Below are 15,675 nucleotides of genomic sequence, written 5' to 3' on the forward strand. Positions count from 1 at the left end.
ATCACTATATGTGTGTGTGTGTGTGTGTGTGTGTGTGTATATATATATATATATATATATATATATATATCTATATATATCTATCTCACATATAGGAACATATGCAACTATCAACATCAGAATAATTTCTCAAAATACTGTCTCCAATTAATTCTTAAAAATTTGAATTAAACTCAATGTACAAAGTGGATCATATTTTAAAACACTGTATCTAACATTCCTTTCCAATAGTCCTTAAGCTCTCTACTAAGATTAGTCTTGCAAATATTCCAAGTTTGGTAACATTTTCATACTGTTTCCATTCATATTATTATAATCATCTGCATACATTGTTCTCTTCATTCTATCCCCTTCCATTTTATCAATGAAAAAATTAAGACCTGGTGAGATGACTTGGCCAAGATCACATGGTTAAGTTAATGGCAATGCCAATAAAAGACCCCAGATTTCCTGCTGACTCTTGTATACTTTGCATTATGCTATCTAAAAAGGCAAGCAGCTTTCTCAGTAGTTAGAAAGCCATGTAGATTTTTTATTGTGAGAACACCAGCCAAAATTCTAACTGCCTAATTAGGCAAAATGTCCTCCAAAGAGCTACCTATGGGAGAAATGGGAATCAATTAAATGAGAGTCTAGATAAAAGAAAGAATAGTCTTTAAACAGAGCAATAAATAGATGAACAAAATTATTAGATTAATAGATTATGTTCCTTGAAGTCCTGGAGGTGATTTGAAGCCAGCTATAATAAATGAGTCCCAAATTCCCATAGATAGGATGATAGATGTCCAGGAATATGTTTAATTTGAAATTATAACTACAAAAACTAAATCAGGTTCTTTGGCTATGTAGTGACTGGTCCTCTCAAGGGGGCTAATTTGCAGATTTAAACTCTGAGTGCTCTCAACTTGGCAATCTCTTTAAAGGAGAGGATTTCAGTCTCTTACCAAAGACAAAGGCTGCCATATTTGCCTCTCTGATAAAGAACATTTCCTTGGCTATGGTGCCAGCTCTGAGCAAAATTGTAGGTGTAGAAATCAAAAAGTAAGAAAGGGTTATATAAAGGAAAGTAGGAGAGCTCAAAGACAAACTTCATTGACTTTTGAAACTTGACTAGATAGCCTTCAGTACTCAGGTACATTTAAGTTTACAATAATTTTATTAGTATTAGGGAACTCAGAGTTTGTATTCTTAAGCCTCAAGATAGTTTGTTTTTAAAGAGATTGGGATATACCATTAATGTAATTTTCTAAATTAAGTGAATTGTTATGTAATCACAGGATTTCAGACTTGGAAGTGACTTATGAAGTCTCTTATCCTAATTTTCTTATTTTATAGATGAGGAAATCAGAGAATTGTAAGATTGGAGGCCTACTATGAAGTTACTTGTTTAAGGCCACAAAACTATGGGACTCAGATCTAGGCCTTCTCACTCTTAACCTAGTACTTTCCTCCTACACCATGCCTTTTTTTCAACACTAGGTACAGAATCAGAATGGATCCTAAGCCCCAATTTCTACTTATCCATCAAATTCTTTTTAGTCTACCAGGATGGTGCTGGGCTAATATCAGCACAATCTATTTTCTTCAGGAGCTGATTGATATTTCTTTTGTCCTTCATGTTACCTGCCACGTACATGCTGAAAATATATTGAAAAAGATGAAAAAAACACATGAATTTTGTCAAGTTGTCAGGGTAAACTTGACATACATTGAAAGTCAGATTTAGAACCTTTCTGTATCATTAAGATGGGAAAAATATGTGTTCAGAGTAAAAGGGGAGAATGAGAATTGAAATAGAATTGAAAGTACTCAGTATTTTGGTCTGAAACTACATCTGTTAAACCATTACTATGAAGATTTCCACATAGGTGTCTCAGTGGAGAGAGCTGTGGGTTTGGAGTCAAGAAGATCCGAGTTCAAACGTGACCTTAGACACTTACTAGCTGGACAAGCCACTTAATTTCTGTTTGTCTTAATACAATGGAGAAAGAAGTGGCAAATCATTCTAGTATCTTTGTCATGAAAAACTTTTCATGGGCAGTATGGTCCATGGGGTCATGAAGAGATGGACGTGGTTGAATGACTGAACAGTGGAGGTTAGTAAAGGAACTAAGGGTGGAAGTTCTCTATCTGGAGGAACTTCAGAAGAGAATAGAACATGGGACTGGCCATTCATGCTTAGATATGAAAGATTTTTTTTTTACAGGTTTCTGTCTTGGTTAATATCTTAGAGTAATGAGTATAAAACTGAAAAAAGAAAAATGATAGAGACAAACAGATAGAGACAGAGGGAGACAGACAGAAAGAGAGAGACACAGAGACACAGAGACAGAAAAAGAAAAAGAGAGAGACAGAGAAAGAGACAGAGACAGAGAGACAGAGACAGAGACACACAGAGAGAAACAGAGACAGAAAGTAAGAGAGAGTGAATGTCAGTAATTTACAGGAGATAATAATTAAGAAGAGATGTAAAATAAAACATTTGACCTAAGATGTCTAGTGCATAAAATATGAATAATAAACTAAAGATATTAATGAAAAAATTTGTCTCATATAACAAATATCACTGAGACATAAGAGTATGTGGCTCATAAGTGGATTATGGTTCTGAAAGTGATACCTTATTCAAAAGGCATAGAATAGAAAAAAAATATGTAGTAGAGCAGCAATATAAATAAAAGATTTATTCTTTTGAATAAAACTAGTTACCTGAGGTAAGTAACATGATGGAAAAATTGGATTGAAGAGAAAAGGAAAACCAGTAGTAATGCTAATATAAAAATGTACTACAGACCTATTGTGCAGAAGGAAGAATTAGATTCTACTTTTATGAAACAGATTTTTTTTCTGCCTAAACAGCTAGCCACAGGGCCATAGGATTAAAGAAAATAGCCATAGGTCAATTTTCCCCTCATTCTTCTTCCTCTACCCATCTCATCATCTGAATTTGTCCCAGATATGAGAATTTCTAGTTATAGCTCTGAGAGCTTCCTCATCTTTTTTTTTCTTCTGATTTTGTGTACATAGATGAGATCTTGGCCTAATTTTCTGCAAATACAGGAGTAATTCAGTGAGTTGGAGAGTCAAGGAGAGAATCAAAGGTAGAAAGCTAGGAGGACAAACCTTAAATTTCCATAACCATTACAGGAAGAAAGGAATGATTGACTTGGAAACTAAAAGTCAGCTGGACTATAAATGAAAATTAGAAACAATTATAAATGAATCTTAGTGATACAGGATGTTAAATGCTGTGAAAGTCATGGGAGAGAAAGACAGACTTCTAGGATTTGCTCTTGATAGGGGAAGGCTTCACGAAGGAGGTAAGATTAAGGTTGCATATTTTATGATGAATATGATTTGGATGAAGCATGTAGGGAGCTTCTACTAACAAATTAACCACACTATCAAAATTCTTTCTAATCATTCAATTCACTTTCCTAGGGAGTTGGATGTTTTCTTCCTTTTATACCAATGCTAAAGACCACAGAAAGAGTCCTACCTGGTGCAAGAAGCCCTTCACAACACGCCTTTGCTTGAGATTGGTTTCCCCATCCAAATTGGCAGTTTCCAGGTGGCAGACTCCACTGGGATCAGAAGAGAAGAGTAAAAGGATATCTGCTGGGATGATCTCATTGCACTGAAGTTGGACAAAGTCTCCCACTCGAACATCCTTCCAATGCTTCTGAACATAGTCTTGCTCCTTCCTGGGAGTGATGGAGAAGGAGAAGTATCATAATTTGGAAAATCTGGCTTTTGGGTCCCTTAGGAAATGAAAATGGGTTAGCTGGAGCCAGCAAGAGCCTTAGGTAAGTATGTAGTGGGTGTAAGCAAGTATAGATTGACATAAACTTTATTTACCTTCAAAATATTTCCCTGGCTGGCATGTCATAATCTTATTTTCCCCTTCTATCTCATATTTCTCACCATTAAGTTCACTCTAATAGGTGAAAGTAAGGGTCTTTTCTCCAGAAAGTTACAAGTATAAAGTGTATCATTATTGTTATTTATACTACCCATTTACTGAATGCCTGCAACCCTGTACATTAATGAGAAGTGGCACAGGGAAGTACATGGTCACAGATTTTAGAGTCAGTAAGTCTTGGATTTAATTCCCACCTCAGATATTTACTAGCAATGTAACCCTAGTCAAGTCACTTAAATTCTTTGTGCCTGGGTTTCCTAGTTTGTAAAATGAAAGGTATGGATTCCTTGGTCTCTACAGGCTCTTCCAGTTTCAAAATCTATGATCTTATTTATGATCCTTTTCACTTCCTCCTGTGTCTCTCCATCCATATCTCAGTATGAAGTCATCACTAAAAGTTCCATTCATGGTGCCCTGGATCTCTAGATATCTTTGTGCCAGATATTACACACATAAACATATACCCAGTTGGACTTTCTTCTTCTTTACACTTATCCAAGGTTATTGCTCTTGTATCATGGGCTTTAAATTGAAGATGGTTCCCTTATTATTTAATAATAAATAAAAGAGACCTATAATCTATTATAATTTTATACTCATGCTTCACCTTGTTTGTTTTGGGGAACTACTTCAGATCAATTTGGGGATTTATTGTTTTAATTTTTTAAAGCTACATTTATTTTATTTTGCTTTTAAAAAAAATCAACAAGCATTTCTTTCCTTTTCTTTTTTCCATTCTTTACTTGGGAGTAAAAAAAAAAAAAAAAAAAAGAAAAGGAAAACAAGACTCTTGTTATAAATGTGGATAGTTGAGCAAAATAAATCCCCAGCTTGGGACATGTCCAAAAAAACGTACATCTCATTCTGTATCTGGAGGCTATCACTTCTCTGGCAGGAGGTGAATAGTATGCTTCATCACTTTGAAAGTGTAGTTGGATTTTACATTCTAAAGCTCTTAAATCTTTCAAAGTTTGTCTTTATGGTGGTGATATGGTATAATTTGCTTCTTTGATTATGCTCACCTCAGCCTGGATTAGTTCATACAAGTCTTCTTAAATCTCTCCCAAACTACCATTTTTATATTTTCTTATGGCACAATAGTATTTTGCTGTATTCATAAACTATAAATTTGTTCATTCACCAATTGATGGGTTCGTGTTCCTTTTAAAAGCAATTACTAGTTTATTGTCTGTGATTCTCTTTCGGGAAAAACTTAACCACTTAAGCATCATATAATCAGTTTCACTGATACCTTGGAAGAGGGCTCCAATGACATTGCCTATTGTTGAGAGATCCTTTCTATTCTCTATCACTCTTGAACATAGTGATTAATTCCAGGCTGCTGTGTCTTCCAGATTAACATTACTACTATGAGTTGTAATTCTCCATTACTTATTGGGCAAGCTATTTAACATGATAATCAAGGTGTTCTACAACACGGTCCATGTAGTATTTTAAATCTTCTCTTCTCACATGAGCTCTCCAATGTGAAATCTCGGTCAGCTACTTTCTTTTCTGGTACCAAGCCTCCATATTTCAATTCCTTTAATGTAGTATTGCTGGAGAGGCAGTATGGCATAGTAAATGGAGTGCTGATATATTAGAGTCAGGAAGACTCCAGTTTGAATTCTGATTAAAACTCTAATTATGTGATTATGGAGACCGATTAATTTTTTCTAGCCTCAGTTTTCTTACTTGTAAAATTTAATGATACCTATTTCATAGGGATGTTGGGAGAAAGGGCCGAGATAATATATTTGTAAAGCTATTTGTGAAACCTTAAAATGTTAGTTCTTTTTCTTCTTCTTGTCTTCTGTTGCTCATGGTGTGAGCCTTTCTCATATTTCTGCCATCTGAAATTCCTTACTTCCTTCTCTCCTTTGGTCTAAGTCCTACTATTTCTCTAAAACCTAGTTGAAGTTTCACCTTTTTTAATAGACTTCATGAATCACCAAACTGTATGGTTGTGCCTATTTTTAACCTTAACTATATTGATTATCAGTAATATTCATCTGCATAATCATTTATTTCCTTATTTGTTTTCTTCTCACATGTATGTCATATATACTCAATAATATTGTTCCTTACATACAGATGAGATAACATACAACATCAAGTTGGCCCTCTATGCATTCCTGGTGAAATCTTAGCACTGAGACATGGTCAGTGCTTAGTAACTATTAATTGTTGCTGCTGCCATTGCTGTCCTTCCAAAGGTTTGGGCCTAGAACAGAGCAGAGGACATCCCAGAGCACCCAGACAATATTTACACTGTTTGCTTGATTAATATTATGTTTATACCTCTCACTGGGAACAATTTAAGGGATAGTATTCTAAGGGAAGGTCCTATGTATTCCTTCCTTTGGCTTGAACACCACTGAACATGGACATATTGTTGCTGAAGAGAAGCAACTAGAAATAGTCATTATATTTAATTAAAAAGCATTTATTAATTACCTACTAAATGCAAGATCTTAAGCATGGCACCACGGATACAAAGATGAAATGTCACAGAGTCTTATCTCCTTCAAAGAACTTCATAATATAAGATGAAGGTGGTGGGGCACAAATATACATATAACAAAGATCAAATAAAGACTCAGAAAAAGTGCCCTAGGATAATTTGAGGAGGGAGTGATCATTTTTAGCATTGGTGGTACTAACGTAGCGGCCCATGGACAATAACTCAAGTTGGTTCAATGGGTTTTCCCAATTGGGCACTAGAAATCTGTTTTTTGGGGTTGGAGGTTTGTAATCCTGAAGCTCCTTTCTCAGGGTTGGAGGATAGTATATAGAGCTTATGTGTGAGAACCATTCACATCTTGATAATGGAACATAGCCATTAGTCTATAAGCATCTATTTAGCATTTGCTATGTGCTGGGCATTGTGCTAAGCTGGGAAGACAAAGGATAATTCCTACTTTTAAGAAGCTCACAATCTAATGAGGAGACTACATGCAAGATAAGGACTAGACAAATTGGAAATCAACAGAGGGAAGGCATTAGAATTAAGAGGGATCAAGAAAAGCTTCCTGCAGAAGGTAGGACTTTAGCTGAGACTTGAAAGAAGCTAGGGAAATTAGCAGATGCAGATGAGAATACAGAGAGTTCCAGGCAGGTACGACATATGGAATCTTGTTCACTGGGGTTTCTTTCCCTAGAAAAAGAACTTGAATCTTAGTAATTTACTAAATTACAGAACACTCCCAGTAAAATCAATTAAGCAGCAAATATTCATGGAGTTCTTATTATACTGTCAAACACTGTGCTCATCACTGAGGATACAAGACAAAAATGAAACAATCCCTGCCCTCAAAGTTCCTACATTATACTGAGAAACATAACATGTAAAAATGTTCAAAATATCCAAAAATAAACACATGATATGGAAAGGACAGGCTGTGCTGGGATTGGGCTCCTACTCCAAGAGAAAATGTAGGGAACCAAGACTCCCTTTAAGGAGGACAAAATCTCTCCTGCTGAAAAGAGTCTTGAGTTTCCATTTCTTTGGAGAGAACAGGGGTGGAATGAAAGGCAGTGCACTGGAAAGAACCCTGTTTGCAGCCAGGGTTTGTGCTCTATTACTTACTATTGTATGATATTGGGAAGGCCACTTAATCCTCCTAGCTTTAGTTTCCTCTTCTGTAAAATGGGGATAATAATTCACTTATTACTTCTAAACCTCACACAGAGTTGGTGTATGGATAATATAGAATAATATAAATCATTTTTTTCTATTTTATAAAGCACTAGTTGAAGATGAGCTATTTTTATTATCCTGTATGTTTTTTTTTTAATTCTTTTCTCTCTGAAAGGAATTGGGTATAGTCTATTATGGTCGTCATGTTCCTTATCATTGGAGTTTGGGCTAATTTTCCCTCTAAGGGTTCAACTGAGAGCACAGGGTGAATGCAGCCCCTAAATCTACTCCAGCTGAAGTGGAAATATATTGCAATGATGAGCTCTGGTATTTGGAAATGCTTTCGAATGAGGCCAGCAGCTGGCACAGAGTTGTTTGTGTAAGTCACTTCCTCATTAATTCAACTATTTTGGAACTGTTGCCCCAGGTGGTCAGTCAACTTGCCAGAGTCTCTTCCCTAAACTCAATAAGTCCACACCTGGGAATTGGCTCCTATTTTAGCTTTAATGGGGTGTTCAGTGCTCTTTAAAAATAAGTCAAATCAACATAGTTTGGGATTGAAAATCCATCTGTCATATTCTGCCTAGGGGAGAATTTAAGTAGAGAGGTGTTGAACACCTTTCAGAAAGTAGATGGGTTTTATTAAGAGGCAAATAAAGATGGGGAAATGTTTGCCACTTTTAGAATGGCACAAGCAAAGAAGGTAGAGCAGAAGGAAAGTGCTGCAGTAGGGAAAGAGAGATCAATCAATTTTCCAGTTTTCTAAATTCTTATGCAAATGACTAAGGTTTCAGGGTAGATGGCATTTTACAGAGGGGCAAAGTCCTTTCTTGGAACTGCCAATTAAAGGCAAGATGACTGAGTCTTTCCTCCATAAAGTCCAACTGCCATCTGAGGATACCAAGCTCTGTAGTCACGGAGTAAAAGGAGGTTTAATGACTGCACTCTGACCTATATTTGTGGATTTGAAACTTCTCCACTGCAGCATAAAATTACAAAAACACATAATGTTAAAAGGGATCTTAAAGATCATTTGGTTCAGCTTCCCAGTTTTAAGGAAAAGAAAAAGATCCAGATAGTTAAACTGAGGCAGTATAATATAGAGGAAAAATCATAGATTAAGAAGTGAGATGACTTGAACTCAAATCCTGATTTCAACATTGGTAAAATCACTGCTGCTCTATGTATCTTAGTTGCTTCATCTGTAAAAAGGGGATAACAATACTTGGATCACCCACATACGAACATTGTCCAGAATACTTTGAAACCTTAAATACTTGGATATATATATGTATTTCTCATCTTTTTTGCTGTAGGCATCCCTTCCACCAGAGCATATGGCAACACCTCCACACCTTCTTGTTCATCTCTTTCCAAAATCTTTCAGAGCCATCCTCCTGACATACCAAAAGTTCTCCCTCTGGTTCTTTTATTGTCATGAGGATCCTTGGGCTCTTCATTTATTGTTTCTCCTTAATACATGATCTGGAGAAGTAAATGTTAAACACTATCATTTTTGCCAAGAAAATCCCATGAACAGTATTGGGGATCATGGAGAGTAAGACACTGCTGAATAATAGCGACAACATGATCAGCTTATTGACTTTTCAGTTCCATACAGTTTAGTTCATCACGTATTGATTGCTTGCTAAGTGACAAAAGATTTGAAAATTGAAACAGTTCTTGCCATCAAGAAGCTTACATCCTACTTTTTACATCATTTCTTGTGTAATATCCTGTATTCTGCTTAACACACCATGTATATTTCCTTTACTTTTTAGATAATATACAAGTTTGATCTTTGAAATAAATTGTAGAGAAAAAGAAAATTTAAACTTCTGCCCCTGAGACAGCTAGGTAATAGAGGAATCAGGAGGACCTGAGTTCAAATCCAGCCTCAGATGCTTGACATCTACCAGCTGTATGACCCTGGGTAAGTAACTTTAACCCTGCCTTGGGAAAAACAACAACAACAACAACAACTACCAAATAAAAAAACCCCAAACTTCTGCTTTAGTAACTTCACAAAAGCAATTCATAAATTATGGGATCATTCATTCTAGAACTGAAAGGAACCGCAGAAGCCATTTAGTCAAATTGGTCACTTGCCCAAGGTCACAGAACTAGTAAAATATATGAGACAAGGTTTAAAGCAAAGTCTTCCTAATGCCATATCCAGTGCCTTATTATGCCATCCTACCTCTTATTATTATGAAGATAGAACTTAAATGTGGCCATAATGCTGTATTTGCAAAGTGAAAAAAAAATATGCATGTTGTTGTCATGATGTGATACCATATTAAAATACTCCAAAAAAGGGGATACCAGTGAGATTTGGGTAGGGGAAGGAAACTCCAAAATGTTGAATAAGCTATATTTTAAAGTGGCAGAACTCTAGAGAAAAAATATTAAATGTTTGGGGCAATAAGTATGGTGCCTGAACTCCTGATCATGAGCCCAATGTCAAAAGAATCAGGAGAAGCCTAAGATTATAATAGCCAATGATTGGCTGAGGTGACAGGAAAGCAGAATCCTTGCATCATAACTGGCTCCTGAATCTCATCAGCCTGGTAAAAGATATGAAGTAGCCTGGCAAGCAGAATCAGAAAATCATACAAAGCAGATAAAAACCAATCAACCTGTTGTTTGGAATCTGACAACGAAATGTGCCATAGCCATGAAATTTTTACAAACTAGTGGATCATTCAATTGATCCTTGGATTGACATATATACACTAATGTTGGGGGTCTTAAAAGGGGGATTGTTTTTTAAGGCATAAGCTTCCAAATCTTACTGGTGCCCCCTTCTTTGGAATAGTTTAATATAGAATCACAGCATGATAACAACTTGTACATATTTTTTTCACCTTGTGAATACAGTGTTAAGTCACATAAAAGTCCAAGCTGCTCCAACTGCCTCAACAAAGGCAATAAACCATTTCAGCCTATTCTGCTTGTCACTTCAGGACAAAATGCATTATGTCCCTAAACAACTTGAGGAGGTGGAGGAAAGGGGGCAGTAAAACAAGATCTCAGGCATCTCAAAGGTTACAGGCCTATGGTGACAGGCAGGATTTATGTCTCAGCACACCATGATGCTATTAAGGAACACATGGTTCCATAAGCCTGGGCTATCATTCTAAACCAAGATTCTGTGACTCAAGTGAGCCTGGTGCCCTGCTGCTGAGAGCTGGGGATCTTTACCTCTCTTATACCTCATCAAAAAAAAATCAGAAAAGGAAAGGCAGGCGAGTTATCATGCTTCTACATCAGCCACTGGAGGTTTCTGATGCCCCACTTACTCAGTGGGTCAGGGCCATAAACTGTAAGCCATGTTAGGGATCCTTGATCTACAGAAGGAAGAGATCTCAGAAACCATAAGATTTAGCTCACTTATTTTATAGATGAAGCTCAACAAGTTTGTATGTTGCCCAAGGTCATACAGGTAGTAAACATCAGGATGGGGGGGAATTTGAACCCAGGTCTTCTCATATCCAAATCAGTGCTCTTTCCATTCTTTGGCATAGTGCTTCCCAAGTCAACAAAAATTTTCCTATATCAAGTACAAATGGGAATTGACAAACTCTGAAGTTCCTTTGAAATCTGAGATTTTATAACTCTACTAGTTTCCTAAAAATAGTATGGTATAATGGAAGGATTCATGAATTTGTAGTCTTCAGTTCTGTAGTTCTACAAAAATGTAGACCTCAGTTCAGTTTTGGAGAGCAATTTGGAACTATGTCCAAAGAGCGATCAAACTGTGCATACCCTTTGATCCATCAATGTCTCTCCTGACTCTGTACCACAAAGAGATAAAAATGGGAAAAGAACCCACATGTGCAAACATGTTTGTGGCAACTTCTCTTTGTAGTGGAGAGGAACTGGAACCTGAGTGGATGTCCATCAGTTGGAGAATGGCTGAATAAGTTATGGTATATGAATGTTATGGAATATTATTGTTCTGTAAGAAACGATCATCACCAGGATGATTTCAAAGAGGCCTGGAGAGAACTTACATGAGCTGATGCTGAGTGAAGTGAGCAGAACCAGAAAATCATTATACATGGACAACAAGATTATGTGATGATCAACTGTGATGGACTTGGCTCTTTTCAAAAATGTAGTGAATCAGGCCAGGCCAATTCCAATAGACTTGTGATGGAGAGAGATATTTGCACCCAGAGAGAGGACTAGGGGACTGAGTGTGGATCACAACATAATATTGTTACCTTTTTGTGTTGTTTGCTTGCTTTTTTTCCTCATTTTGTTTCCTTTTTGATCGGATTTTACTTGTGCAGCATGGTATTTGTGGAAATATGTATAGAAGAATTGCACATGTTTAACCTATATTGGATTGCTTGCTGTCTGAGGGAGAAGGTGGGAGGAAAAGAAATTTGGAACACAGGGTTTTGCAAGGATGAATGTTGAAAACTATCTTTACATATATTTTGAAATAAAAGGCTATTATTAAAAAAAGATGGGTTCAAATCCTGACTCCATCCTTTATTATCTATGTGATTTTGGGCAAATCCTTCTTAGGACCTCAGTTTCCTCATCTATAAAAGGAGAAGTTTGAGCTAGATGACTCCAAGATATTTTTCTGTTCTGTGACCTTGGACAAGTGAGAAGTTTCTGAGGTTCCTTCCAGTTCTAGAATTAATGACCCTATAACCTATTAATAACCCTGTGAAGTTATTGGACAGAAGTTATCTTTATGAAGTAAATGGTATGAGAAGAAATGAAGTGACTTGTTTGAGATGAGTTAATGATGGCTCTGAGGATTAGAATTCAACTCTCTTGTCTTGAAGCTGGTCACTCTTTCCATTGGAGCAGCCAGTGTAGAATGTGCCTTAAACACATGTGAATAAAAGCAACTGCAATAACAGTCTTTAATGTTTTCCTTTTAGATGTGCAGAACATTTTACATGCCTGTATCTATTCGGGCTTCATAACAACCCTTTGAGGTAAGTATTCCCGTTTTACAGAAGAGGAAACTGAGTTTCAGAGCCATTAAGAGATATACCTAAAGTCAGAGACAGAATTTGAACCCAGAGCTTCCTGATTCCAAGGAAAACATTCTATCTAGTGCTTTCCCTTGGTAGAGCAGATCAAAAACCTAACATAGAGAACTCCATTTTTCTGGAGACTCAGTACTCATAGAATTTTAGAGCTGAAAAGGATCTTGGCAATAATTTGGCCCAACCATCTTATTTCACATATGGCGCAAGTTTGGGACTTGGTCCCAGGTTACTTGAATTCCAGTCTGAGAGTTTTTCCACTAGATCAATGTTTCTTACATTGTGGTCCATAAATTTACTTAAATTTTTTTGATAACTGCAGTTTAATATTTTTTTCTTTGCAATAGTAGGTACTTATGAGTTTGAAAACATTCTGAGAAAGGATGCACAGGCTTTATTAGCTTGTCAAAGGGGTCTGTGACATAAAGAAGAATCAGAATATTAGATGTTGTTTCCTATTCAAAGTTTCACATTGGTGGATAGTGACAAGTATCATCTCTGCTTTACAAATAAATAACTTTCTGGGAAGGAGGAGATGCTTAAAAGTAACTTTGGATCCTTGAGATGAGTTCTTTCCCCAACTCCATTTCTTTTTCATCACTATGAACTATTACCCCATTGGACCCCAGATTCTCTTCTAACTATTTTATGGATCCTAGTTGAAGTCATCTATCATGATTACTTGACAAAATGTAGGGCTGTGATTCTGGATGGATTGCTCAAATTCCAGCAAAATTTTCCTTCTATCTTGGTGGGGAGAAGCTCTGATCCCATTAGTCTTTCCTTACTTTCTTTATTGTGTTCTAAAGAGTATTTATTAGTGAGTTAGAAAAATATAGAATTCTTATTGGATTTCAGACCAGATTCATTATATTGAGCCCTAGAAGAAACTAAGGAAATATAGTGATAAATTTCATCGCTTCTCAAAGCAGTATTATAAATTGGATTAGTGGCTCACCTTTAGATATAGGAACAGTTACTATATTAAACGAAAATGCTCTAACTGGATTACAATTCAGTTAATGAGGCTCCTGGTGTCTGTAAAAAGACATACGCCCATACCAAAGTATAAACAAATATATATTAGATGGTGTAATATGCTACAAGGAAAAAACAGATGCCCAGTTCTTTAAAGGGAAAGAAATTAAACTGAAAGGACTTTAGTTTCTAAAGCTCTACCGAAGCTAAGATTAAATGATCTTAGCTAGAACTTGAAAGAAAAGCAGTGATTCTGTGTTGCTTCTTAGAAATAGAGTTGTCCTCTAAGATACCACTACACACCTGTCAGATTGGCTAAGATGACAGGAAAAAATAATGATGATTGTTGGAGGGGATGCGGGAAAACTGGGACATTGATGCATTGTTGGTGGACTTGTGAACGAATCCAACCATTTTGGAGAGTAGTTTGGAACTATGCTCAAAAAGTTATCAAACTGTGCATACCCTTTGATCCAGCAGTGTTACTACTGGGATTATATCCCAAAGAGATTATAAAGAAGGGAAAGGGACCTGTATGTGCACGAATGTTTGTGGCAGCCCTTTTTGTAGTGGCTAAAAACTGGAAACTGAATGGATGTCCATCAGTTGGAGAATGGCTGAATAAATTGTGGTATATGAAAATTATGGAATATTACTGTTCTGTAAGAAATGACCAACAGGATGATTTCAGAAAGGCCTGGAGAGACTTACACGAACTGATGCTGAGTGAAATGAGCAGGACCAGGAGATCATTATATACTTCAACAACAATACTAGATGATGACCAGTTCTGATGGATCAGGCCATCCTCAGCAACGAGATCAACCAAATCATTTCTAATGGAGCAGTAATGAACTGAACTAGCTATGCCCAGAAAAAGAACTCTGGGAGATGACTAAAAACCATTACATTGAATTCCCAATCCCTATATTTATGCACACCTGCATTTTTTATTTCCTTCACAAGCTAATTGTACAATATTTCAAAGTCTGATTCTTTTTGTACAGCAAAATAACGTTTTGGTCAGGTATACTTATTGTGTATCTAATTTATATTTTAATATATTTAACATCTACTGGTCATCCTGCCATCTAGGGGAGGGGGTGGGAGGGTAAGAGGTGAAAAATTGGAACAAGAGGTATGGCAATGGTTAATGCTGTAAAGTTACCCATGTATATATCCTGTAAATAAAAGGCTATTAAATAAAAGAAAAAAAAAAGAAAAAAAAAGAAATAGAGTTGTCCTCTCAGGATCCAATACCCTATGTTCAGCATCTCATCTTGGACCATCACTATTTGGCAAAAGCTAATTCCCTTGTGCAACTAGGTGGTGCAGCGAGTAGAGTGCAGATTTGGAATAAGGAAGACTTGAGTTCAGAAATTTGGCCTCCAATATTTACTAGCTGTGTGACCCTGGGCAAGTCACTTAATTCTGCCTTAGTTTCCTTATCTGCAAAAGGAGAGAGTAGAAAATGCCAAACCCTCCAGTATCAGAAAACCCCAAATGGGATCAGGAAGAATCAGTTATGACTGACTAAAACAGCCAAAAAACCAATAATTCACTTCTGTGTTCATTAACCATGGTGATTGTGATAGATATTTAGATATTTGTGTAATTCTTCACATTTTTCAAAGTGTATACATACATATTACAAATATTAATTCATTTGAACTCCAAAATGGACTCTAAGGAAGTTAAGGCATTATTTTAATCCTATTTTATAGAATGGGAAGCTGAGGCTTAGAGTAGATCTTTGATTTCTTCTGAGTCTTTGTCTAGTGCTTTTCCCAATGCATAAAAATGCCTAGAAAGTTTTCTTCACTTTAGAATTAGTCTTAAAGAAAAAACTTTGAATATTGCATTTTGAAGCTTCAAATTCCACATCAAGAATCCCATAACATCATAAAATCCCATGTTCTTTCCTCCCATGAGATTAGGCTCATAGATTTAGACCTGGCAGGGAAGTATTACTTAGTCCACCCACTTCATTTTAGATGCTATAAAACTGATACTAAGTGAGATTAAGTGATTGACTTAGAGCCTTACAGTTAATGTAAACAAAGCTGGGACTCCTAACTCCTGTCTGCTACTTCTCCTTTATCACACTGCTATCCCTA

The 15,675-nt window shown here is 36.4% G+C and overlaps 1 protein-coding gene across 5 annotated transcripts in view; it reads right to left on the reverse strand.

The window, feature by feature from the left end:
* ATP10B (ATPase phospholipid transporting 10B (putative)) overlaps nt 1–15,675 on the reverse strand; it is a 258,288-nt gene that overhangs the window by 107,606 nt on the left and 135,007 nt on the right. For all 5 annotated transcript variants that reach the window (XM_031953627.1, XM_031953626.1, XM_031953628.1 and 2 more), the window contains one exon: nt 3,500–3,704. In XM_031953627.1, the coding sequence (XP_031809487.1) occupies nt 3,500–3,704 (205 nt within the window). The remainder of the gene's footprint in view (nt 1–3,499; nt 3,705–15,675) is intronic.

Source organism: Sarcophilus harrisii, chromosome 2 (assembly GCF_902635505.1).
Source record: "Sarcophilus harrisii chromosome 2, mSarHar1.11, whole genome shotgun sequence".
Lineage (NCBI taxonomy): Eukaryota > Metazoa > Chordata > Mammalia > Dasyuromorphia > Dasyuridae > Sarcophilus > Sarcophilus harrisii.